The 26,844-nt window shown below is 42.0% G+C and overlaps 1 protein-coding gene and 1 non-coding gene across 11 annotated transcripts in view; both read right to left on the minus strand.

Annotated features, from left to right (window-relative positions):
- Positions 1–11,470: 11,470 nt before the first annotated feature.
- pum1 (pumilio RNA-binding family member 1) overlaps positions 11,471–26,844 on the minus strand; it is a 122,603-nt gene continuing 107,229 nt past the window's right edge. For all 10 annotated transcript variants that reach the window (XM_068006833.1, XM_068006834.1, XM_068006835.1 and 7 more), the window contains 5 exons: positions 23,718–23,855; positions 22,194–22,319; positions 17,939–18,060; positions 16,618–16,810; positions 11,471–13,631 (listed from right to left, as the gene is read on the minus strand). In XM_068006833.1, coding sequence (XP_067862934.1) covers positions 13,500–13,631; positions 16,618–16,810; positions 17,939–18,060; positions 22,194–22,319; positions 23,718–23,855 — 711 coding nt within the window. In that variant the 3' untranslated portion in view covers positions 11,471–13,499. The remainder of the gene's footprint in view (positions 13,632–16,617; positions 16,811–17,938; positions 18,061–22,193; positions 22,320–23,717; positions 23,856–26,844) is intronic.
- Positions 19,929–20,068, minus strand: LOC137343887 (small nucleolar RNA SNORA50). Its single transcript, XR_010967923.1, has one exon. It is a non-coding gene; the product is annotated as a small nucleolar RNA SNORA50 (small nucleolar RNA).

The following is a 26,844-nucleotide window of genomic DNA, read 5'->3' on the forward strand; positions in this document are numbered from 1 at the left end:
TACGAAGAATGAGAACCTGGGCGAGGTACCAGAGTGCAGCCAATGCCCAAAGAGCAGTGCCCCAGTGAGAGTCAGTTTCGCCTGCAGAAGAGGAGAGGGAAGAACCCCAAAGGATTAATAACATCTCACAACAGCTTGCACTCATATAGCAGCTTTAACGTAGGAAAACATCACAGAGGAGCAATGAAGACAGGCGCCAGGACAAGAGTAGAAAGGGGTGCCCAAAAGCGTGGTCAAAAACGTGGCTTTTAAGGAGGGTCTTGGCGGTGGAGGCGGAGTTGGGGATACAATAGACTACGGCAGCTAACAGGATCATGCAGAAACAATTCCCAAAGACCCAATCACGAAACCAATCTTCTTGCGGTGAAAGAATCTGCCATATTACACAGCTAGTCGCCGTGCGATGGAGCTGGATAAACATGATCCCGTATGAGGGATTCTGTCTGAGGCCCCAGGGACTATCTGATCTTACCCTCTGCAGTTTCAAATCATTACCTTTTTTTTAAAAAAAAGACAACATTGGCAGCTTTCTACTTTGTGTAGGGCACAAATTGTACGACGCAGTCAATAAAAATGAGACAACTGGAGACAACCAACACGTGTCCAGGAACGATGACTGAGCTTTCTAACATCAGTCCAGGCATCCAGAACATCGGAGACCCAAGAGACTGTGGGCGGCACGGGAATGAAAAGCAGAGACACTTTGCGTTGTTACAGATCACATCAAAGAGATGTTTTGTAAGCAAGGGTTCAACTTAAAATATCTGGTGTACGGTGACAGTCACACACTGTACAGAGTAGATCTCTAATTATTTCCAAAATAAAAACAGAAAATGCTGGAAAGCACCCAGCAGGTCAGGCAGCAACTGTGGAACAGAGAAACAGTTAACATTTCAGATCGATGACCTTTCATCAGAACTGGAAGAAGTTAGTGAATTAACATCGGAACATAGGAACAGGAGTAGGCCATTCAGCCCCTCATGCCTGCTCCGCCATTTGATAAGATCATGTCTGACCTGTGATCTAACTCCATATACCTGCCTTTGGCCCATATCCCTTAATACCTTTGATTGCCAAAAAGCTATCTATCTCACATTTAAATTTAGCAATTGAGCTAGTATCAATTGCCGTTTGCGGAAGAGAGTTCCAAACTTCTACAACCCTTTGTGTGTAGAAATGTTTTCTAATCTCACTCCTGAAAGGTCTGGCTCTAATATTTAGACTGTGCCCCCTACTCCTAGAATCCCCAACCAGTGGAAATAGTTTCTCTCTATCCACCCTATCTTAATATCTTATAACAGTACAGAGCATGGCAGGAAAAGAACAGAACCGAGAGGTCTTGTGATCGGGTGGAGATATTAAATGACAAAAAGTGCTGAAAGGCAAAAGGAAGTGATAATGGGACAAGTGTAGAAACAAAGGTCGGGTCCAGAGGAGGTGTAAATGGTTACAGCAGAATAGCAGAAGGGGGGAGGGAAGTCTGGAAAATCTGGCAAAGTGGAGTCTGCTCCTGTGGCCCGGGAGTGTGGCGGGAGAAAGGCAGGTGGACCCCAGGGGTGTTGGCCAAGATAGGGGATCCTCACCCCAAGCACCAGCCCACAAATCCTCCTCTGCTCCCATTATTTCCACTTGGCTTCTGATTTAAACACCACTTCTTATCAACAAGCATTTGAGACAGTTATTTTAACACTAATCTGTGCTCGTAGACAAGAATCTGTTTGAAAAAGTGTAACTAAAATAATAATAGAAGTTGCTTTTATCTTGTTCTTGTGTCTCCGGCATGGGCCTGGCCCAATCGGCAATGGAAAGCTGAACACACCCAATTTACTTTTAAAACCAGTTGCCGAGAAAACCTGGTTTTGATAGTCAATAAGGAGAAACTGATCCCACTGGCAGGAGGGTCGGTGACCAGTGGACGCAGATTTAAGATAATTGGCAAAAGAACCATGGGGGAGGATAGGGACAGGAGGAGGCCATTCAGCCCCTCAAGCCTGTTCCGTCATTCAATTAGATCATGGCTGATCTGTCCCTCAACTCCATTTACCCACCTTGGCTCCATATCCCTCGATGACCCTCATCCAACGAAAATCTATCAATCTCAGTCTTGAAAATTTCAATTGTCCCCCAGCGTCCACAGCCCTTTGGGGAGACTGGGCTGCACGGATGGGATGTGAATATCAGGCCAGTGTCCCAAGGCCCTGCCTGCAATATATACACATATATATATATATATATATATATATAGAAAGAAAGCAAGCAGGGAAGAAAGAAGAGAAAGAAAAAGAAAGGGAAAGACTTGCATTTATACAACGATTTCAGATTCCAGTCTTTGCCAGTGGGACATTAAACTGGCACAAAAAAAATGGCACCAGAGTGAGGTAAGCCAGGCCACTTATATTTCTACGGGTGCGTCGTGCCACAACAGTGGGACTGGTGCCAACTAGTTTCACTTTGGACCAATGCTGCGGTTATGGTGTAAATGCAACTTGAAACTGGAGACAGGGACTAACAAGTGGATTGCTACTTAGGAACATAGGAACAGGAGTAGGCCATTCAGCCCCTCGTGCCTGCTCCGCCATTTGATAAGATCACGGCTGATCTGTGATCTAGCTCCATATACCTGCCTTTGGCCCATATCCCTTAATACCTTTGGTTGCCAAAAAGCTATCTATCTCACATTTAAATTTAGCAATTGAGCTAGTATCAATTGCCGTTTGCGGAAGAGAGTTCCAAACTTCTACCACCCTTTGTGTGTAGAAATGTTTTCTAATCTCGCTCCTGAAAGGTCTGGCTCTAATTTTTAGACTGTGCCCCCTACTCCTAGAATCCCCAACCAGTGGAAATAGTTTCTCTCTATCCACCCTATCTGTTCCCCTTAATATCTTATAAACTTCGATCAGATCACCCCTTAACCTTCAAAACTCCAGAGAATACAACCCCAATTTGTGTAATCTCTCCTCGTAACTTAACCCTTGAAGTCCGGGTATCATTCTAGTAAACCTACGCTGCACCCCCTCCAGGGCCAATATGTCCTTCCAAAGGTGCGGTGCCCAGAACTGCTCACAGTACTCCAGGTGCAGTCTAACCAGGAGGTGGTCTCACTCCACTCTCCTTCAGAGTCAGTTCAGGCCTTGATACTGGATTTACACTCCACAAGAACCACTTCACACTGACACTAAATTTGCAGTGTGAACGCACTGTCAGTAAAGCAGGCAGTGAGAGAATTGTGCGTCTTCTGTGGTTTTGTAGCATAAAAGCACCTAAAATTCGGCCAAATCCGATCCTCACCTGACATCGACACACATGCTAGGACGGTAATGCTGGCTGATTGCGTCCTCTACCTCACCCACAGACACTGAGACCGATTATATTCCACCCACAAGCTCTTCGGGCGAGGGTAGCTGACTCAGCACAGGTCAGGGGTGGGATCTGGGACCTTTAAAGTCGGTATGACTCAGTACAACACCAATACAGTACAGGCACACACTGAGCTGCCAGGTGAGTATGCAAAAATCTTGTTCAAATGCTTATTGTTTGGTGGGTGTCCTCCAAAACTACAGGGACCATAAATTAGTAAAACCATTGTGAGACTTTATCTGGGCCTACAGCTTTAAATTCAATATGAACCATGCACATGTGAGGGAACACTGACAAAAAAAAATGAGGTAATGCTGCCACCTTGTGGCTACCGTTAGTTTATACAAAACCTCGATAGCACAAAAGAACTCTCCAAGGCTGCGTAAAACAATTTAGCGAAGGTCAATAATCGCCTACCCTTTTGTCTCATTTAGTTTGTAACATTTGGCAGATTTAGGACCTTCTGAATCCCGGCTATCCAATTAATGAAGTCTGTAGATTGGTTGGCAAAAGTAAAAGGTGCAGACACGCATTCTGTGAACCTGCCTATCTGCTGGAGGCGGTTAAACCTCAAGGGGCTTGTTAGGCAGGTTTATGCAATGTACGGCTCTGTGCCAAATAGTGTTGAGTCAGAAACAGTTTTGTTCTGTGGGCCCTTTTCTATCTGAAACTGGGTCTGGACTGCCCAAACCCAATTTAAGGAACATAGGAACAGGAGTAGGCCATTCAGCCCCTCGAGCCTGTTCCGCCATTCAATTAGATCATGGCTGATCTGTACCTCAACTCCATTTACCCGCCTTGGTTCTGTTACCCTTACCTAACAAAAATCTATCAATCTCGGTTTTGACATTTTCAATTGACCCCCAGCCTCAACAGCTTTTGGCGGGGAGAGAGTTCCAGATTTCCACTACCCTTTGTGTGAAGAAGTGCTTCCTGGCATCACCCCCTGCACGGCCTAGCTCGAATTTTAGGCTTTGCCTCCTGTTCTGGACTCCCCCACCAGAGAAAATAGTTTCTGGCCATCTATTCTAGAGAGGACCCTTCCACTTAGGAGGAGATTTTTCGCCCAACAATCTGGGCTGGATTTGGTCCCAGAAGTGAAAGCACCATGCAATGTTTAACCCACTGCACCACTTATTTCCCCCAAATTAAAGGTATTTTAATCACTGTTGATGTCACTCAGCACATTTTAACATGAGTTCAAGGCAACAGTAAATAATTAACACTCATGAACTAAATCTGCAGGGCTACGGGGAAGAGCAGGGAGTCGGACTAATTGGATCTCACTTTCAAAGAGCTGACACAGGTATGATGGGCCGAACGGCCTCCATCTGTGCTGTACGATTCTAGGATTCTATAAAGCACGAAACTAAAAACGTAAATCTTTTGAGAGTCTCTTGCCTTTTGATTCGTGCAACAGTATGTCCGCTATCAAAAGAAGCACCTTTCACTTACCCCAAAGACCTGCTTGATTTATATGACTGCATCGGGTAGAGGGAGAGCAGGGAAATGGATTACAGTAGTTAGCTCAGGTGTGGAGCTAGAACAGATGTGAGGGCCGAATGGTTGCTGTGCTGAAATTTCTATGATTCTTTGAAAATTGAACAAAGTTCTCCAAGAAGCTTGGGAATATTGCCACAAGTGCTACAAACACGGAAATTTCAAAGAATTTTCTTAAATGGTAGGAAAAGGAGTTAGAAAGAACTTGCGTTTATATATGAATTATAAATTCTCATCCTTGTGTTCAAATCCCTCCATGGCCTCATCCCTCCCTATCTCTGTAACCTCCTCCAGCCCTACAACCCTCCGAGAACTCTGCGCTCCTCCAATTCTGGCCTCATGCGCATCCCCAATTTTCTTCGCTCCACCATTGGCGGCCGTGCCTTCAGCTGCTTAGACTCTAAGCTCTGGAATTCCCTCCCTAAACCTCTCCGCCTCTCTACCTCTCTCTCCTCCTTTAAGACGCTTCTTAAAACCTACCTCTTTGACCAAGCTTTTGGTCACCTGTCCTAATATCTCCTTATGTGGTTCGGTGTCAAATTGTGTCTGATAATCGCTCCTGTGAAGTACCTGAGGGCATTTTACTATGTTAAAGACGCTATATAAATGCAAGTTGTTGTCATTGTTGTTGTATAGTGCCCTATCACCTCCTCAGGACATCCCAAAGCTTTTTACAGCCAATGAATTATTTTTGAAGTGCAGTCGCTGTTGTCTGGCAGGCAATTGCAGCAGCCACCTTGCGCACAGCAAGACTCCACAACCAGCAAATCAGATGGACGCCCAGTGAATCTGTTTTTGGTGGTGTCGGCTGACAGAGGAATGTTGGCCAGGACATCGGGAGAACTTCCCCCTACTCTTCAAACAGTACCATGGGGTCTTTTACACCCACCCAAACAGATGGGTGAGGCATCGGTTTTAGCCTCTCACCTGAAAGATGGAGGCTAAAATAAATTGAGCTCAATAACCAAAAACAAAGCAATTAACCAGTCTCCAGACCACCCACGAACATGTGTAAAGCAACACATGTGTTTAAAAAGTCAGAAGCTAGCTACAATTATAAGATATTTAAATACAAAGTAAGCTGGAAAGCTACCATTAACACTGTAATTAAAAGCTTGCATGTCTATCCACTTCTGATGCTTTGATTACAAATATTAAGAAGACACGCAAACAGTGATTATTACTACGCACGTGGAAAAACCCTTTGATCTGAGCTCCCTAAATCGAGCGAGGATGTTCAACCCATGGCCATCGGACCATGTGCAGCCCTCAAACCCTGTCAACCCAGCCGAGGAAGTTCAGGCAACTCCTTCCCATTTGCGCCTATATTCCTTAGCCACTGGTTTGTCCTATTTGCATTTCGTGGGCCTGAGTTTTGGGAAAGGCTGTTCTTAGCTTTATCGGTGGAATAATCCTAAATCAGAACAGCAAGATCTGCTGGTATCAGAACATGAGATATCTGGAAATTAGTGGGGAATAGGGATTTAAATTTTATATGTAACCCCAAGGCTCCATGGACATTGAAATCAATGGTCATAGAAGTACTTCACACAACTGAAATTTTACATAAATCAGAGTTATCTGTATTAGCACAGATGAGTCAATGCATCCTCAGACATTTACACTTATTGGAAGCAGAGATTGTTCCCCATTAGTGAGGCATGACATCATCAATTGGTTTATTCCCTAAATTCTTCACAATGGGTGCACATCATGACTACACTGTACACATGGCAACTTACTAAGTCTAACATTCAACCTGTTCAGGTTGCAAGGTTGTTGGGAACTGGCTCCAATGCTCCCTAAACCAGATTGAATTTGGTAAGAAGGAACTTCCTTTGTAGACGGCTATTTTCAGAGAACAGGCAGCTGTAAAATAGCTGCATAGTGACACCACTACTCCCGGCCAGAATGGCGATGATTGGGTAATTCTCCCATCAATCGCGCCTGGAGACAGCACTGCCATATATCCAAGTATGCCGATGACACCAAGATCGGTAGCATAGTAAGTAGTGTAGATGGGAGCATAAAATTACAAAGACATCGATAGATTAAGTGAGTGAGCAAAACTGTGGCAGATTGATTTCAATGCAAGTTAAGTGTGTGAGGTCATCCATTTTGGACCAAAAAGGATAGATGTGAGTATTTTTTAATTGTTGACAAGCTGGGAACAGTGGTGGTCCAAAGAGACTTAGGGGTCCATGTACACAGATCACTAAAATGTAGCAGTCAGGTACAAAAAATAATCAAAAAGGCTAATGGAATGTTAGCCTTTATAACGAGAGGGCTAAAATATAAAGGGGAGAAACTTTTGCTACAGCTATGCAAAGTCCTGGCTAGACCACATCTGGAGTACTGTGTACAGTTCTGGGCACCGCCCCTCAGGAAGGATATATTGGCCTTGGAGGGAGTGCAGCGCAGATTAACCAGAATGTTACCAGGACTCCAAGGGTTAAATTATGAGGTGAGATTACATAAACTAGGCTTGTATTCCCAGGAATATAAAAGGTTAAAGGGTGATTTGATTGAGGTTTTTAGGATTTTGAAAGGAATTTATAGGGTAGAGAGAAGCCTTTTCCGCTGGTTGGGGGTGGGGGTGGGGGTGGAATAGGGCAAGGGGACATCACCTTAAAATCAGAGCCAGGTCATTCAGGAGAGAAATGAGGAAATACTTCTTCACACCAAGGGTGATAGAAGTGTGGAACTCTCTCCCACAAAAAACAGTAGATGCTAGCTCGATTAATCATTTTAAATCTGAGATCAATAGATTTTTACTAACCAAGGGTATTAAGGGCTATGGAGCCAAGGCGGGTGGAGGGGGTTAGGATACAGATCAGCCATGATCTCATTGAATGGCGGAACAGGCTCAAGGGGCTGAATGCCCTACTCCTGTTCCTATGTGCTGTATGTGACTGGCATTGATTTTACGCACATAATTTGTATGTAATCACCCTCCACTCACTGCATTTTGCTGGAGAAATCACCCTGCTTTTATCGGGAGACGTTTCTGTAGTTTCGGTCATGAGTTCCGTTTGCTGTAGTTCGTAGACTGATTTTAGGTAGGCTCTGTAGACTGAGTAAATATACTTTGTTTGCTGTGAATCCCGCTCCGCCTCCAACTCGTTGGCTGACAACAGTAGTGTCAATAGACACTCTGCTGTACAATGGAAGGACGAAAGCTGAGGTGTTAACTTTCTTCCCTTGTCAGATGCCGATGAGCCTGTTGCGTAGCTGCAGCATTTTTTTGTTTCAATTTCAGATTTGCAGTTTTGTTCTTTTTAATTTGTACTTCTTTCTGAAAGCCAGACATACAAAACCAAAATACAAAAATCACTTGGGCCCAGCTCGCAGGATCGCCCTCTCGTCTGTCCATTTGGCAGGGTGGGAAATCCTCACATCTGTTGAAGAAATCAGGATCTGTGTAAACATTTTTCTAATCTCTGATCTTTGTGATTTTAAATTTGTGCCCCATCGTTAGCATCTTGCTCACCAGTGGAAACAAATCTACCACGATTTACCTCATCATAAAGGTCATCTCTTAATCTGCTCAGCTCTTGTGAGAAAAATTCTAATTTATCAAGTCTTCAGAACTGCAACTTCCTCGCCCCTGAGACCAGGAGTTACCCTGAATATTGCCCCAGACGCTGCCATCTTGTGTTGGCCAAGGAAAGGAGCATGCATGATTTGCTTGCCTTAACTGTGCAAAAAAAAAACAGGGTCATTTTGAAGAGCAGTCACTGTTGTAATGTCAGCAAAATGCAGCAACCAATTTGCACACAGCAAGGTCCTTTTTTAAAATATTCATTCTTGGGCTGTGGGTGATGCTGACAAGGCCGGTATTTATTGCCCATCCCTAGTTACCCTTGAGAAGGTGGTGGGCTGCCTTTTTGAGGCGCTGCAGTCCATGTGGTGAAGGTACACGCACAACACTGTTAGGTCGGGAGTTCCAGGACTTTGGGACGCCTGGAGGACATGAAATGCCCTATTAAAAAATCTAAACGATCTCTTCCTAAAATTACACAAATGTAAGGGAGAAAAAAAATCAGTGCGATTTGTTTACATCAGAGGGAAGAAATAATGGGTGTTTGCCTAATTTTCCAAAATTCTGTGAAAAGTAAAATTATGGCAGAGCTGGAGGGTTGAGAATGTAACTCCTTTCTTCAGGTTAGCAGTTACGGTGTGGTTTTCACTCAAGTGTTATCAGGGGCGAGGAAGTTGCAGTTCTGAAGACTTGATAAATTAGAATTTTTCTCACAAGAGCTGAGCAGATTAAGAGATGACCTTTATGATGAGGTAAATCGTGGTAGATTTGTTTCCACTGGTGAGCAAGATGCTAACGAAGGGGCACAAATTTAAAATCACAAAGATCAGAGATTAGAAAAATATTTACACAGGGTAATTATGAAGTGCAATTCTCTGCCACAACCCGTTGTCAAAACAGAGTCAGTAAGTAGTTTTGAACGATAATGAGATGGTTGCTTGAGAAAGAACATTAAACGGTTTGGACCAAAGATTAGGCGGCTCATGTGGACCAAAGCACCGGCAGACCTAATGGACCTAAAAAGTTGTTTCTGCTCTGTAATATTGCGTGACTTCAGGTGGTGGTGGCAATGTGCACTGGCAATTTTTCATTTTATCCCACGAACTTATCAGTGAAGGCAACTGCTTCAAATTCAGGCAACTGTTCCGGACAAAGGAGAAGCAGCTAGGAAATAAGAGGGGCCAAGTTATCTGCGAAATACTCACTTCCACCCAGTGACTGCCGCGAAACCCCATTCACGCCCGTAGAGGGCACAAGTGAACTTGCAGTGCAGCTGCCACTAATAACAGAAACTGCACATGTTGGAAAGCAGATTCGCTGCAATCTTTGTGATGATGGGATTCAGACTAGTTTTTAAGAGGGGCGGCAGCACATCAAGGTGTTCGATGCTGCTGCTCCAACTCCTTTTCTCTTCCTCCTTTTAATTCTTATATTATCACAAGTCCAGGAGTGAGCCAGATGGTAACTAACTCGCACCCTCCTTCCTACTCGTTGGTACAGTGGTAAACTGCTGGAGACACTCACTCAGCCTTTTCAATCGACTCGCTGATATCCTGCTTTGGATGCCCCACCACCGTCTGCGGTGCAACTACACCATTCCTCAAAATGTTGCCCCGCGTGTTGAGAAACGCAAGTTTTCTGTAGGAAGTTGTTGCCGTGCAGCTCCAGGCCAATTGTCACAGCTTTCCCCCAGTCCCTCCCCGACAAACACCGGTCGTTTGCTGTCGAACACCTCGCCGAAGAAAAGTAAAAAGCTGGAAATGGGGAAATAGAAATGGAAAATACTGGAACCGCGCAGGTGAGTCTAGAAACACAGGTTGCTGACATTTCCAGGGTGTGACCCTTCCTCACGCTTTAAGCAGCCCATAAGATAACTCAGCCCGTGTGCGCCCCATGGGCACCGTGCACACTGCAGCTAAAGAACAGTTACACACCCAAATTATCAATCAACGTGAAACTTTCCTCTTTACAAATGCTAACTGACCTGCTGCATATTTCCAGCACTTCCTATTTTTTCAGCCGCATAAGGAGTTATTTTTAGACATGATTTCTCAGAACAATTAGCAGAAGATTGAAAGTGAACAATGTGCATTTAACATTTTAATATACAAGTTACCTTAGGGACCTGTACCAGGAGCACAGTGGATTTTAAATTCCAATAAATGACAACCAACTATGGTTTTATTTAATCTTTTGAGTTTTTGAAATATCTTTTTGACTTTTAAGACAAATGCATCTTCTCGCTCAGAACATCTGCACAAATTCATTTTCACTGAGAGGTCCAATACTGCATGTTAACAGCATCTCAAAAGGAAATGGAAACTGCCAGATTGCAGTCTTTAAAAGATTGGTCATTTAAAAAAGTTCAGTTTTTTTTTGATCTGAATACTTTAAAAAAAAGGAATGTTTGATAGATAGTGAGAGACTCTTCTCACAAAATTCTAAAACATGATTTGATTGCAAAAACATTAAATATCTTCACTACTGACTCAAAAAACAAGATTTCAAATTAAAAAGATATACAACACTTTACATTCAAGATTTTGATACACATTTTACAGATGTCAGAACCGAAGACAACCTGAAGTTTCCCCTCTACAGAATTACCCAGGTATCATTAATCCACGGTGAAAGCCTGCAACCCAGTTATAGTACTCAGCATACACCCCTAGGGCTTGATCCCTGACCTTTGCTGAGTTAACTTGATCTCAGCCAGGGTAGCTGTTGGGTGCAATGTGATTACACTGCACTCCTCTGCAGATAAGTAGAACATCGATCAGGGTTGCTGCTGCAATCCAGTGACCGCAGGCTGCGAACTGTGTGTGGCCATCTGGCGAGAACTCGCCCCAGTCGATTGCTCTGCCAATAGTTGCCAGGCTCACACATGAATGGTGGGGTGCCAGAGGAATGAGGGTGCTCATGGAACTGTACCCCAGGGTAAGTTATCACCACCTCTTGGTGGTAGGAGAGAAAAACTTTTTTTTTTAAAAAAGGGTGTAATTACACAGAAAATCCCAACATCCTAAAATGTTGCAAGTAATGTTACGTATAAAATAGCTACCATGGAAACGATTGAATTACTAGCTCTTTTAATGATGTTTTCCAAAAATGTCTAACCAAACCACCCAGAGTTTTTTTTAAAACACAAGTACAGATTTTAAAGTACTGTTTTTTTTTCAAAATAAAGAGCACGCATTGTTTTTTTTTAGAGACAATCTACACAAGAAAAAAGTTACAAAAAATATTTGCAGAGGCCAAGCATACACAGGTTTGTTAATTATACACATATGGTTACAGGTGTACTTGCAAAAGTTCTTCTGGAAATATACACAAGGCTTTCTGTAAATGTACATCATGAATGTAGTGTTACATTTCTATATTCAAACCAAGAAAATTGACAGTATCATACATTCACTTACAAGTAGACAAAAAATGCAAAATACAGGTATCTTCTGTACAAAAAGGGTAGTCCACACTTTACAAGATGAACAGGAAGTTTCGTTTCCATGGTAACTAGGGTTTCTGTTGCTATGCACAATTTGTTCTACTGTCACAACAAAAAAAACATTACAATATTTGTAAAAGTTCTAGGTGAACAGAATATTAATTTTCCACAACATTTATAAAGGAGACTACTGTTCCATCGAGTGACAGGTTAAAAAGAAAGCAAGTGTTTTACATTCCCTAAGCTGTATAAAGATAGAACATTTTCCTTCAAAAATTTACTTCTGATTGAAATTTACATTGTACAATACTATATGCTAACGACAAAAGGAAAAAAAATGTGAATATACACTGAAATGCACATTTTGTCTTTTTTGTTTTCAAAGGGTTAAAGTTGGTTCAAACTTTCCACATTTACATTATAGAGGTTTACAAATGTACAATTGTACAGTCAAATTATGCTCCACTACTAGGGTACATTTTAGATACAGATAGACATCAAATTGCCAAAAAAGGAAAAAAAAACTACAAATATATATGCAAAGTCTACAACAATTATACACTACATATTTATAAGCAAGACCAAACGTTTGGTTGGATTTCATTTCTTTTTCGCTGTCTTCCTCATGCTGAACATCTGCAAAAAAATTCAGCCGCCTTGGCGTGTTCGTTTTTTCTTTAATATGTTTTGTTTTTTTGCACACCTACCCATTGAGGGAATAGGAGGCAAGCCGCACACCCTAGTGCACAAAGTTCCAGAAAGGTGCGCACAAACAGAAATTCTGTTCCATGGTTGAATTCAACATGAAAGAGAACCAAATAGCACATCTGGAATTCGAACGGTCGGAAGGCAGGGAGGCTGGGGGAAGGGGCAGTCATGCAAATCATAAAAACAGAGCAGGTATTCAGATTTAAAAACACCTACAGGTTAAGGGAAATTACGAAAAAAAAGACACTATAAGTGCCCATTTAATATTTTTTTTACAAAATAACTTTCAATTTAAAGTTACTTGTTATATGTTTGAAAACCTGTGTAACTGGTTTAAATATAAATTTGCCAAATAATTGCCAAGAAAAGCTCATGTCCGTAATGAAAAAGATAATTACAAGTGGATTTCAATTTCTTGCATATCTTACTGTCACAGCAGGAGTATATTAGAGCTGAATCTGCATGTAACACAAGCAGATTTCACCAAAACACCCTGAACTTTTCTATTTTTTGTACATATAAGGGGGTGACAAAAATATCACAATTTTGGTGTATCACATGTACTTTTTTTTTATCTTAAACCTTATGTACAACTATTTCTATACATCACTGAGACAGGTAAAAAAGCAGGGCAGTGATCATTTCTAAAAAAATTAACCAAAAAAAGTGTGAACATCTCCTGGAAAAAATAGGACTTTGGGAATTGCTAAGCATCATATATATATATACATAACAGGCTTAAAATAAAATTTATAATTGCTTTCACCGAAGAAACTAAATTGGTTTGCTTTTTGCGAGCGTGTTATGGCAACCTAAAACCAAGGTGTTTTTGTTAAGAGCCTGCAGGGGTGGAGGATTAGGCTGCTGGTTGTCACGTCAGTCAATCACGTTTTTAGTCCCCCAGGAAAGGGAGTCGGGGAGGAGTTATTCTGCTTAAGAAATTCACATTTACAGCATTCCGTTGGGTGGCCCACCAATTGGGCCCAGGTCCACTCCGTTCTTCATGTAATATTTTTCAAGTTTGGCCAAGATGTGCTTTCCATAGGTGTACTTGCGAAGGGTTGCAATGTGAGGTCTGATCTGGAAAGAGATTTTGAAAATCAAGTTACTAACGCCACCGGGATAAGAGTTCCTTCTCGAGGTACTGCTGCCGTTGACTGGTCTGACTAAAGGACCATCTTGTAAGCTATGAAAAATCCTGTATAGGGCGCTAACTTATCATGACTTTTGGCCATGATTTTCTGTCAACATTAGTATTGGGGAAATGTTGGCACAGCAATCCACATTCAATCTGTTAGGTCAACGGTCACAGTATAGTTGCCAGCTCTGACCACTGGGTGGCTATGTGGAGTGAGCTCCTGAACAGTGTCTTCCAATTCAATCACCGTGCGTATAAAAAAGCCTATTCATCAATTGATCACAGCAATGCCAAAGGCAATTTACTAGTCATTAGTAAATAGTAACCAGCTGTTAAGATTGCCCGAAGTACTCAATACAGTGCCAACTTTCCAAGCTTACTTCTTAGGTCATCGTCAGTAAACATAAAATACACAATGGAATATCTTTTTTAAAATAGTTTGACTGCTGTGAAACATAGCAAAGCACTGAAAAACACACGTCTAAATGGCCATAATAGGCTGAAACTATCTAAAATTTTTCTGCTGTATTAAATTGTAAAAATAGCTTCCATGATGGCTCACTTGGTTAAAACAATGAGTCGTTGAGCCATGAAGTTCCCACAGCAGACCCCCAATCAGTGCTGAGATAGCTGATCTCAACCAGGACGGCACTGAAGATGCTACAATTGGCATGAGGGAGGAAGGAGTACACGGCCAAAGATCCCTCTCCTGATTGCTGATCAGAGACCCCTGCTCAGGATCATCCTTTGCTCACATATGAAGAATGGGCCACCTGGACAAGGTAACAGAGGGTGACTGACAATCTACATTATTGCTAATCTCATCATATACAGACCTGTTATAACACCCTGTTATACTTGTAAATTAACAGCCACCAGTTCATGAACAGGGACATTTTACAGTAAATTTTAGTGACTGAAGGCTCCCTGACTGGCTCAGAAAACAGTTTCAGAAATTAGGAGCATTGGCATTTTAGTTTTAAATAACATTTCCTCCATCAAGAGATTCAAAGTTAGGTGCAGCTATACATCAGCAAGTATCAATGTTTTCAGTAAAAGATTAGCAAAAAAGACACAGGAATATGTGCAATAATGGCCACTCTCAGCCAGCAGTGCTGGAAGGATTCACTTAACAGAAAATGTGTTTTATCTCATTTAGTAATACATAAAAATCTTACATCTGGGCACACTACCTGCCAATTTTTCCCCATCATTAATCCCTATCTCCACATTGATAATGAAAACCACCGATGTAAAATTCATGTTATAAAGACACCCTCTCCATGTGAAGGTGTTGCAACCCCACCATTGGCAGAAGGGTGTAATTAATAGTGTTTACATAGTTCCATAGACATTCTCCATCATAAATGTGGAGAAAGGAATTTATAATAACGGTATATATTTTTTAAAAACGACAATGTATGATTTTAGAATGGGGACTGAATTATGTTTGTGCGTCTTGGTTCCTTTATCTCCTGCCCTCGAGCAATGCTTCATCTGAAAACTGCAACTGGTCACCTGTGCGATTGACTTGTAAGCAAGAACGTTTATTTAGAATGTACACCGCACACAGCAAGCAGAGAATCACTTGTGTTCACCGCAGGTTTGGAATCAAATTTTACTGGCTTTTCTAAACTCATTCTCACTTTCTTTCTGAAGCTGAGACATTCTGACATCATCGCTACCCTCGATAGGAGAGGAGGGTTTGCAGGAACAGCTGAATATTGCATTCATACTGCGTCAGAGATCTGCAATTCAGGGTTGAAACTACCAGCTGCAATGCTAAAGTCGATGAGTAATGGCACACTAACTGATATAGTGTCAGCTCGGCTCAGAGGTAGCACTCAACTCTGCGATCAAACCCTACCCAGTGAGTTAAGCACATTATCTAGGCTGATATTTCAGTGCATCACGGAGGAGTATTGCATTGTCAGAGGTGCCATCTTCCGTTGAGACACTGCTTGACTGTTCAGCATGTAAAAGATCGTACGACATGATTCAAAGAGCAGAGAAGTTCTCCCAGTGTCCTGGCCAAAATTTATCCCTCAACCAACACCACATAAACAGATTAACTGGGTATTGAATTCATCGCTGTTTATGGGACTTAGTTGCACGCAGACTGACTGCCACATTTGCCTACATAACAGTGATTACATTGTAAAAGTAATCCATGTAGTGCTTTGGGACATCGAAAGGATGTGAAAGGCACTATATAAATGCAAGTCCTTCCTTTCTTTGAAATAAAAACCTACAATCCACTAAACACTTCAGAAAAAATATTACCGTAGAAGATTAGATTGCCACCATTCTACTGTGTTCATGCCATTTTCCCTCATTCTAAAAACAAACAATCTCAAATTCATAGACAAGAGTATGATTACACTGCGGTATATGAATTAGTGTGACACGTAAGTGCAGCTGAAGAAGCAAGACTGCCAGTTCAGACAATTTCACATTGCAGTGTTCAAGATCTGCAGCTTTTGCCATCAGAAATACAACATGACACTAGAACCACAAGCCACGGAGAATAACATTCCCCCTAAACGAACAGGAAGATACTCTTACACACTCAGCCCAAAGCTACACTGCATTCTTTCGTGACTGTTAACTTCTAGTTGTATATTTACTTGTATAAAAGTAGCAGAGGAATCAGTTTTTATTGGCATGCACTGGAGATTTTTCAGATTTTGGAAAATCACTAACTTCTTGTCCTTGAAGTGTTCATATAATGCTAAACGAATTAATGCTTGTATATTTTAGTTTTCATATTTTACATACAGAAATAAAAAATATTCCATTAAAAGCACATTTAGTAGAAGGAAAGCGTTATAATTTGTTCTTCTCTTGAACCTCTGGCAATTTAGAAATACACAATTCCAGCAATTCAATGCAAGTCAAAAGCACATCTTAAACTGGAATCAAACCTACCTTGTGCATCACAATCTTGCGTTGGGCTGGTTCTGCCACGTCAATCATCTTCTGTACTACGTAGTTTGCATACTGATCCTTCATCATAGTGTATAAGGCACTGTGAGGACCATCGTTAATACTGCACACTTCATCAATCAGCAGAGCTCGCTCAGCACGAGAGGCATGGGTCACACATTTCTCAACGACATTGCTGCAAAACAAAGAGGAGTCCGTGATGGTGACATCTGGCCAGTCCAGTCTCTCGTGTACCACTGAGGAGGACTGCCACTGGAGGGAAGAGGTCAAAGTACCGTCAACGCCAAGAATTACCCTCAGAGTTTCAATTAAAAACAAAATTTTTTCTCGCTGACAAAGAAACTCCAAAGCAACTAAAATAAATATGGGACAGTACTGAGTGGTAACTAGATAGCTCCCAGCAAGTCTACATTTTTCTGGGGACATTTTGCAGTGCTGAGATTGGTTTCCCCAGAGTTTGCTGGTTGCTGATAAAGTCACATCTCTCAACAGTTTGGAGAATTTGTAAAACAAACTTCAGGTGGGTTGAGGGGAGGGGGGGGGGGGGGAAAGGAGGAAGAGAAAGAGCACCCTTCATAATGAAAGTAATCTCCCTACTGCCAAGAATTGAAATTTCACTGTAAATTTGTATAGTGATGCAGCCCAAAGTAAGGCCGTAATTAAGTAGTTACAGCTTTAAAACTTCACTATTCTGTATCAAAACTGAAGTTGGCAGTGGAAGTTAGTTAGCTAACCATGTGCATTTAAAATGAGCCACTTACAGTTAATGGGGGTATGGGAAGGAGCACTGCAAGAAGAGGAAACTGATAGAAAACCCACAGTCAGAGAATTACATTCTAGCTTTAGGTTTCAGAACAAAGTCTTAGTGCTTCAGAAAAATTAATTACAACCCTATTCAACTGTTACACTGAACAATGATGTACTACATGTACAGAGATTTCTACCAAAATTGAGGACAGAACAGGAGAGAAGAAATTGATCAGAATTTCAATGACCAAAATTGAACTCAAAAGGTGTAGATAAATTGTCTAGCTTGAATAGAAAAGAATTAGATGCCAGCCTATTAGTTTTCACTTGCAGTGAAAAGCAGATGGAATGCCATCTCCAAAACACAAGTAAAAATCCTGAAATTCTTAGTAATAAAAACAGGATTTAACTTGTAAACTGTAAACCAGTGGCCCTGATTAAATGGAAGATCAGTCCCGCTGTACAATAGACCAGACTGCTGGAAAGTGAGCAGCCCTGATTCCAAGTTAAATTAATCCTGTATCAGGAGGGACAACCAAAATGTCAGAAGTTATACCTGGCAAACTTGTGCTGGCTCAACGCCAAGACATTTCCCCTGATTTCGGACACAATCTTGCTTTTATCCTCAGGGCGGCCGTGTTCCAGGACATGTTGAATGACATAATTCCCATACTGATCCTGTGAGGACATGAAGTGAATAGGTTCAATTAACACTGGACCCGTAATTGTCATCATCCCAGGCACTTTAATGCTTTCTGTGGGTGCAAATTAGATTGGCACAATGATGATGCTTGCAAGAACGTTTTTAAAATGTGCATTTTGTACTGGTCCTGAACATTTGGGAAGTAACAAATCCATAATGATGAAGAAATTAAACTGGCATCATCCCACGCTAATTACACAATCAGTGTCCGAGAGACCAGGCTAATTGGAGCCTCAGTTAAAATAACTGCTCACTTATTGCCATTTTCCATTTATTGACCGGGCGCAGAAAAAAAAGGCAGGCAAATGCTCCGGGTCTTTAGAAACAAACCACGGGGAAGCGCGTAAAAACAAGCTAAGATGATTTGCCTTTCTATTTCCATGTGATTGATTACCATACCTTATGAATCTGGCACGGGGGGGGAATCCCAGCCACAAACCAGTATTCCCCCACCGTTCCTCCCCCCCGCCCCACCTTGCAAAACCTAATGCAGTCTCAAAGGTCACCAAATAGACACTTGCTTAGTATTCTGATTTGTGTCGTGCCACTGAAAGGAGACAGCAAGCGGAGGCTGATCACTGCTGCATGGGCAATGAGGAAAAATTACACGTTTGTCTGTTATTGGTAGACAGTGTTGGTGGGGGTCTGGGAACATTCTCTACCCCAAATCTTTGGAACTGTGTATAGTGCAAGGACAAAGGAGAAACGAATTTGCCCAAAAAATTATCGAGGCTAATAATTGCAACTTATGGACAAGTAAAGGTGCATGCAGGTGGCTTCCTGATCATGTAAAAAAAACAACAAACAGCTACACTTAATGAGAGAAAGTTCCATCTCAATTCTAAAAGCCTGATCAAATATTTCTACACTAAGGAGAAAAGTTTCTGTTCAAGTTCAGAATGTTTGCAGGCACAAGGCTTGCAGCACTGGTGGTTGCTGCTGTGAACATGCATAAAAAGAGGGAAAACCATTCATCAAGCTTGCTGGAAGTCCAAACAAGAATTATTTAGAGGAAATCTATGCTCCCAATGCTCTGATTGTGAAATGGATCAGTATCCAGTTTCTCATACACACAGGATAACTGATATTTTTGCTGACACTAGTTAAGCGGCGCACCGTGGCTGCAGTGTGTACCATCTACAGGATGCGCTGCAGCAACTCGCCAAGGCTTCTTCGGCAGCACCTCCCAAACCCGCAACCTCTACCAACTAGAAGGACAAGGGCAGCAGGTGCATGGGAACAACACCACCTGCAAGTTCCCCTCCAAGTCACACACCATCCCGACTTGGAAATATATCGCCGTTCCTTCATCGTCGCTGGGTCAAAATCCTGGAACTCCCTACCTAACAGCACTGTGGGAGAACCTTCACCACACGGACTGCAGCGGTTCAAGAAGGCTGCTCCCCACCACCTTCTCAAGGGCAATTAGGGATGGGCAATAAATGCTGGCCTTGCCAGCGACGCCCACATCCCATGAACGAATTTTTAAAAAAGCATTTTTAGGCTACTTTAAAAAGTTATGGTGTAGCAGATATGAATCTCTCCTTTGATGGAATTGGCATTCCATGGCACCTCTCCTTCATTGAGTTTATATGCAAAGCGGGAGCGAGAGATGAAGATGCTTGCATGAGAACAACATCATTGTCTTTGCTGCTCTGTGAAGGAGCAGGGGGAGGAAGAAGAATTTAAAATCATAAGACAGCCATGCAACTTTATGGTAACTTAAATATTACTTATCCTGTATCAGCAGAGACAACCGAAATGTCCTCACAGTACCGTAAGTCAACAATCCTCAAAACATTTACGTCTAATAGCAGCACCTAAGGGTTGCTGTATCTAATGCCATTGTCACTTGTCCTTAAAAGAACAGCTCAGTGTCTAACGCTGCTGAGAAGCTCCAGTTATCACAAGCATTTACTATAGCACCGTTGCTTGGCCTGTGACACTACAAATCGGTGCATCACAGGTTCAAATACAGTGCAGGAATAAAATTCCTAGTAACATTGCTAGAGAGAGAAGGGGAAGGAGAAGAGATGGAGATGTGTTTGATATGAGAATATGCTGAATTCACCTTAGTGGCCCAGATTTTTCTATCATTGATGTTATTCATTCCCACCCCCAAATATTTCAAAACAAAATATAACATTGCGAGTGACTCACCTCGTGACTCCCAAAAGCCTTTCCACCATCCACAAGGCACAATTCAGGAGTGTGATGGAATACTCTCCACATGCCAGGATGAGTGCAGCTCCAACAACACTCAAGAAGCTCGACACCATCCAGGACAAAGCAGCCCGCTTGATTGGCACCCCATCCACCAACCTAAACATTCACTCCCTTCACCACCAGTGCACAGTGGCTGCAGTGTGTACCATCCACAGGATGCACTGCAGCAACTTGCCAAGGCTTCTTCGACAGCAACTCCCAAACCCGCGACCTTTACCACCTAGGACAAGAGCAGCAGGCACATGGGAACACCACCACCTGCACGTTCCCCTCCAAGTCACACACCATCCCAACTTGGAAATATATCACCATTCCTTCATCGTTGTTGGGTCAAAATCCTGGAACTCCCTTCCTAACAGCACTGTGGGAGAACCTTCACCACACGGACTGCAGCGGTTCAAGAAGGTGGCTCACCACCACCTTCTCAAGGGCAATTAGGGATGGGCAATAAATGCCAGCCTCGCCAGCGACGCCCACATCCCATGAACGAATATTTAAAAAAAATAACATTTTGCTTACAAAAAATGTACAAAGTAGTGACAGAAATTTTTCAAAAAAGTCAACGTTGTATAAAATCACAGACGCACATTCAAGAATTACCGTGTACTCATTATTCAAAGTCACTTGTTTCAAATTTTTTGCGCTAAATTCTACTGTCTTCTACGGTCAGCCTTGGCACAGCAGTAACACTCTCTCCTCCGATTCAGAAGCTTGTGGGTTCAAGCCCCACTCCTGAGCCTTAAGCACATAATCTAGGTTGACACTTCAGTGCAGTACTGAGGGAGGTGCTGCACTGTCGGAGGTGTCGTCTTTCAGCTGAGGCATTAAACCGAGACCCCGTCTGCCCTCTCATGTGGACATAAAAGACCCCATGGCATTATTTTGAGATGGGGAGATCCCCCAGCGCCCAGGCCAATATTTATCCCTCAGCCAACATCACTGGTCATTATCTCATTGTTAATTGTGGGACCTTACTGTACTCAAATCTTTTACATTACAACAATGACTACAATTCAAAGTACTTCACTGGCTGTAAAGCCCATCGGGACTTCCTGAGTCGTGAAAGGCGCAATATAAATGTTAAATCTTTCTTTCCATTGCTTATTCAAATTATTGGATGATTCAAATTTCTTTCAGCACAAAATATGACTTTGAACCAATGGCGTAATGGGTAAACACACTGCATGATACAACACAAAGCCATTCAGTGCAGAAGGTTTGATTCTTGGTCTGTTACACTTGAACTGATGTAAGGCAGGTGGCGAGTCCCGTGGACAGGTGGCCTGCTGATGCTCGCTGCCTGGTCTCATGCATGAACAACTGCTGGGACGCACCACCCAAAGGTAGCCAGTCAATGAGTCGATCGATGCATTTAGGAAAGGAGGAGATGCAAGAAAAATTGGCAGAGAGAGCAGGAGCAAAAAAAAAGTTTCAAGAAGTTGAAACCTGCTAATGCAGTCAGCAAAACATGAAGAGACTTGGGGAAGGGGGGCAAAAATCAAATGTTTGATTAAAATGATCAAATAATCAGAAAACTTATCAACCTACATGTGATTGATTATGTGAACCTGGAGCTACCCCGCATAAAAGAGAGCTCCCTTGTCAAAGTATCAATACTCTTCAATTGAAAACCAAGCATATCAGAATCGAATCTTAGGTCAGCAAGTAGTCTGATAGTACAAGTCAGAGTTTAGAGCCACTGTCCAATATGGCTGCTGCATTTCAAAGTGGGCCAGATGTCACTGTCCATCTGGGACACTTCAATTAGGAAGCACACCACTCGGTGTTAAGCCTTGCTTCTTATCGCCCCCCCGCCGCGTGCAGAATTATAGCAACATACACAGCCAGCTGCCTTAGTCTTAGCGTGAATGAGGGCACATACCTGAACTAATTGCTCTGTATGCTGATGTAGCTCCTCCAGAATAGGCAGGGTCTGCTCTGGCATGCAATGCTCCAAGATCCGCTGGATAACACGACAGCCATATGGATGAGTCGATAGGGCAAACACCTATAGGACAATATCAAACAGCTCAGCAACAGGTTTTAAAGGGGCAAAGTGTTTATCGCATGACACACAGAGTAAATTTATTACGTATCAAAAATCTTTATTTTGTGCATTACCATAAGATGGCAACCTATTCAGAAAGGCCTTATAGTCCGATCATAGTATCTCACTGCTTAAGTGATTCCAATGGGTTGCCTCAATTACCCTACCAGAAGTCCATTTTATGTATTGATCACTGTGTGTGAAGAACTTTCCAACACCAATTTTCCTATTTTGCCTTTTCCTAATTTGAACCTTTGAAGTAGTGTTTCCTACCATTTAATTGTCTTACATACCTTAACATCATCTCTCAGTCATCTCCTTTCAAGAATAAATTGCCCAAATTTCTCCAGTCTTTGCTGATCAGTCCTCTAGCACCAGGGATCAGTTTCGTGGCTCTCAAACATCTCCACAGCTTGAATGTCTCACCTTTCTCAAAAGGCCACCTTTAGATCATACACATTGATCGTATCTATCCCACTAATCCTTCACTCATCTATTTTACTAATAAATATGTGGGTCTACGATGTCTTGCACTAGTCACCATCTTGCAACTTAAGATACAAAGCCACATTGTTGAATATCCTACCAGAAAGAGTCCCTTGTTTGTTAATTCCCAATTACTACACGCACTTAACATTGCTCCAAAAAGGGATGCATAATAATGCTCACTGTATACTGGAAAAAACCTCATTAACAGAGTGTGGTGAAACTGTCCAATTTCATAAAGTTCATTTATACATACCATCACTACACAGGGTTATACAAGAAGTCTCTTTTTCTGACCACACTATTAAATCAGTGTCACACAGCTCTGTAATGGCTGGCAAAAATGAATGCTATTCTGAGAGTACATCTGAAGGATCATTAGAATTTATACCGTAACTATTTGCTTTTATGTTGTATTATACATTGTAACATATTACTTGGAACCTTCCTATGTATACTATCTCTCGTTAGAAAATGGAACCGGAGCTCTACTGATGTTTTGGTTGGTGAAACCAGTGCGTAACTGAGCCAGCCGAGAAGGTTTGATTCTTAGCCTGTACCGAGTGAGTTGGCCTTAGCTGTAGTGGGAATAAGGGCATTACAACTAGCCTCATCGCCCAAGGGTTCCCATTCCTGATTGCCAGTGTTGGGCGAGGACAATATCAGGCTCACCTGTGATGCCCCCCATAGTTGAACAGCACAATGACACTCTCTATCTAGGTTCACACACAAAGAATGGTCACTTGGTTGAGGTGCCAGAGGATGCCTGCAGTACCACAGCCCGGCAGGAGTCAATGTAAATGCTGTCAGCAGAGGGAAGAACAAAATTAGCCACAAAATACAAAACGCAATCAGTTTCTCATTAGGTCATACCTGTCCCTGGAAAGCATCAATGATGAACTGCAGAGACTGTGGCTGTACACATTCAATGCACTTCTGTACCACGTGGTTCCCATTCTGATCTTTGACGCATTTCAGGACATGCCCATCAAGCTCCTTCACCATTTCATTCTGTATACCGCAGGGAAGATGCAGAAAATAACATTGATAACGGTAACACTAAGTCAAAAACATTCTCTGCTGGATTAAGTCAATGACCCAACTCATTATCTCTCACACACAGAAATTATACAGATATTTTCTTATTTTTTGAGCAGTTTTATAGATCTTTTAACATGCCATTCCTTGCTGAAAGTCTGCCTTCAAGACTAGGTCATTTTAAACTGATGAAATCAGCCCCATATAGTAAGTAATATATGAAGCACATTCAGGGTTGTGAAATGTGCATTCTGTAGCTCTCATTTGCTGAATGCAAATTTAAAGGATTATATATACTGAAGTCAATATTTCCAAATATTTAATACAAACTTACAGCCCTCCCCAGGCAAAGCTCACAATAAGTCAAAGGAAACATTCTTTCATAAGGAGGAGAAGAATATATTATGGTGCTATATTTACCACCATTCTGGAGAATAAAGTACATGCTGTTTAGAAATAAATGTGAATGCTGGTTAAAATAAATGTCAAATAGATTCAACTGTAGCCAGAAAACTAAATTAAATTAATAAAATTACATTGTAGAAAATGGCCTGATAATTTTAAATCTTTAACAATAAGTTGAAAGGTCTTTCAAAATAAACAAAGGCAAAATAGATGTAAGTTGCACTTTAAAAGGCATTTGCTGCTGAATGAATTATAAGCTGCACTGGGAGAGATGTGTTACTGAGGCATGAGGACAGAGAATTTAAGATGATTTGCAAAAGAACCAGAGGCGACATGAGGAAATTTTTGTTTACGCGAGTTGTTGTGATCTGGGATGCACTGCCTGAAAAGGGTGGTGGAAGCAGATTCAATAGCAGCTTTCAAAAGGGAATTGGGTAAGTACTTGATAGGAAGAAATTTGCCAGGTTATGGGGAAAGATCAGGGGAGTAGGACTAATTGGATAGCTCTACCAAAGGGCTGGCACAGGCATGGTGGACTGAATGGCCTCCAACTGAGTTACATCATTTTATGTGGAAGTCGTAATGGCACAGTGGCTGTGCGCGCAGCACAAGAATCAAAGTCTCCAGGAGACAAGAAAGAAGGATAAAAATTAAATTTGGAACAGGTAATCAATGAGAGCCCTTGCCAGCCTAGGCATCATAAAGTATATAGATAAGATGGCACTGTTAGCCCAAAGCAAACAGGATTACAAGGACAAACGAAGAGCCATCTGAAATATGGAACTGCTACATCTAAAGAAAATGAATTCCTGGCATTTAGCATGGGAAACAGAAGATCAGATAACCAGAAATCACAAAGAATGGAGGTTAAAAATGTAAAAAATTTTAAGCACACGGGAGGCAGTCTCATAAAATGAATAGGAAGCTCGTGTTGAGCTGACAAGATTAAAAGTAACAGCTCTAAATTACCTCTATTCACTCCACAGATAATATAGATTTTATATTTACATGTTTAAAAAAGCTTACAGCTGTATCATATGCTTAATACTAGATTAGCCAAGGAGGCAGTAATTTCTGAGAAATGGCTGCTCAGAGTTATGAAAGGAAAGTCTAGCTACTGTGTTCTGACCCTAGGGGGCTTGGCAATGACAATAAAGAACACTGTGGGTAAAAGATTAAGAGTGGATTGAGATAAGGAAGTATGTGTGGTAGATGCCAAATTAAAGGAGCAATTCATGGGAGAGAATCTGAGGTTCTTCTGTAACTAAGTATTACCGTAATAAATTTTTGAAAAGTATCTGATATTCTGAAATAGGAGTTCAAACACCTAAATATGGCTCCAAACTAAAAAGGTCAGATTTATCAGCAACCAGATCCAATGAAAGTACACTTTAATTCTTCTGGTTAAAGATGTTAGAATATATTCGTGATATTTTGGACTTCTACTTTTTTAATGTCATTACCATTTTCTTCCCTTGTCTGCTGAAGATGAGTGACATTTTCTGGAGAACGATTCCATAGATACTGAAACACTTCAGTGCCTCACCCAAGTGGCTACTCCACACGAGAGCAGACATTGAGTGTTGGAAAGCCATTTAACAGTGCAGCACATCACACTCGACGTCCTCACATGCTCTTTCTAGCAGGAATTAATGTACAATGCATGAGTTTTCCTCATGCCCAGCCCTAGCATGGCACCCCAAATGCTGCTCTCACCAGCTAATGTGGAACAAACTAAGGACGAAGCCCGGGACCCGCAAATCTGGATGACTTACTGATGTACTGGGCAGTGCTGTACCCCACCAGGCCAGCAGAGTCCAAACTGCAGCCACCAAACCCTGGGAGTACAGCCCACAAAATTCAGGCAACTCAGTCCTATTTGCGCTTATGTTTCTTATTTGCCTGTCCTGTTAAATTTTATGGGGTTTAGAGGATTTTAGCAATTGCCTCACTGGTGGATAAATGCTAAATCTGAACACCAGGTTGCGCCTGGAACTTGAGATCTAAGCAAACTGGTAGCAAAGTGGATTTATCTTTATACGTGGCCCACCGAGACTTCACAATATGTACCCTGCCGCGTACAATGACAGATAGCTCAGACACTCCTGCCCGAGGCTGCCAAGGGAGCAGTTGCAATTTTAAAATCTGACCATTACAAAAACACAACACTCGGCATACACAGATAATATAAAAAGAATTGAAGGTGGCCCAGGGTTAGGGGTAGTGTGGGGGAAAAGGAGCAGTGGCAAGGCAGGCCACTCTAGGGTCAAGGGTGTGGGTGTTCTGGATAGGTAGCTTCTGGAAAACTGTCCCCTACGATTTCCTGGCTGGATTACAGAACAACAGAGATACAGATAACTGAATTAAGTTTGAAGTGGAAAGTTCTAAAGAATAAAAACTATTTAGATATTTGAAATTAAGTGAACACACATGAATTTTGACTTGCTCCTAACCTGATTATACAATGAACGGTGTTGCCTCAGAATCAGAAAAAAAAATGCTATACTAATCAGCTTAGTAAACTGTATAGAGGGGAGGTTTTCCATTTTGGCGCACT

Source organism: Heptranchias perlo, chromosome 26 (genome assembly GCF_035084215.1).
Source record: "Heptranchias perlo isolate sHepPer1 chromosome 26, sHepPer1.hap1, whole genome shotgun sequence".
Classification (NCBI taxonomy): Eukaryota; Metazoa; Chordata; class Chondrichthyes; order Hexanchiformes; family Hexanchidae; genus Heptranchias; species Heptranchias perlo.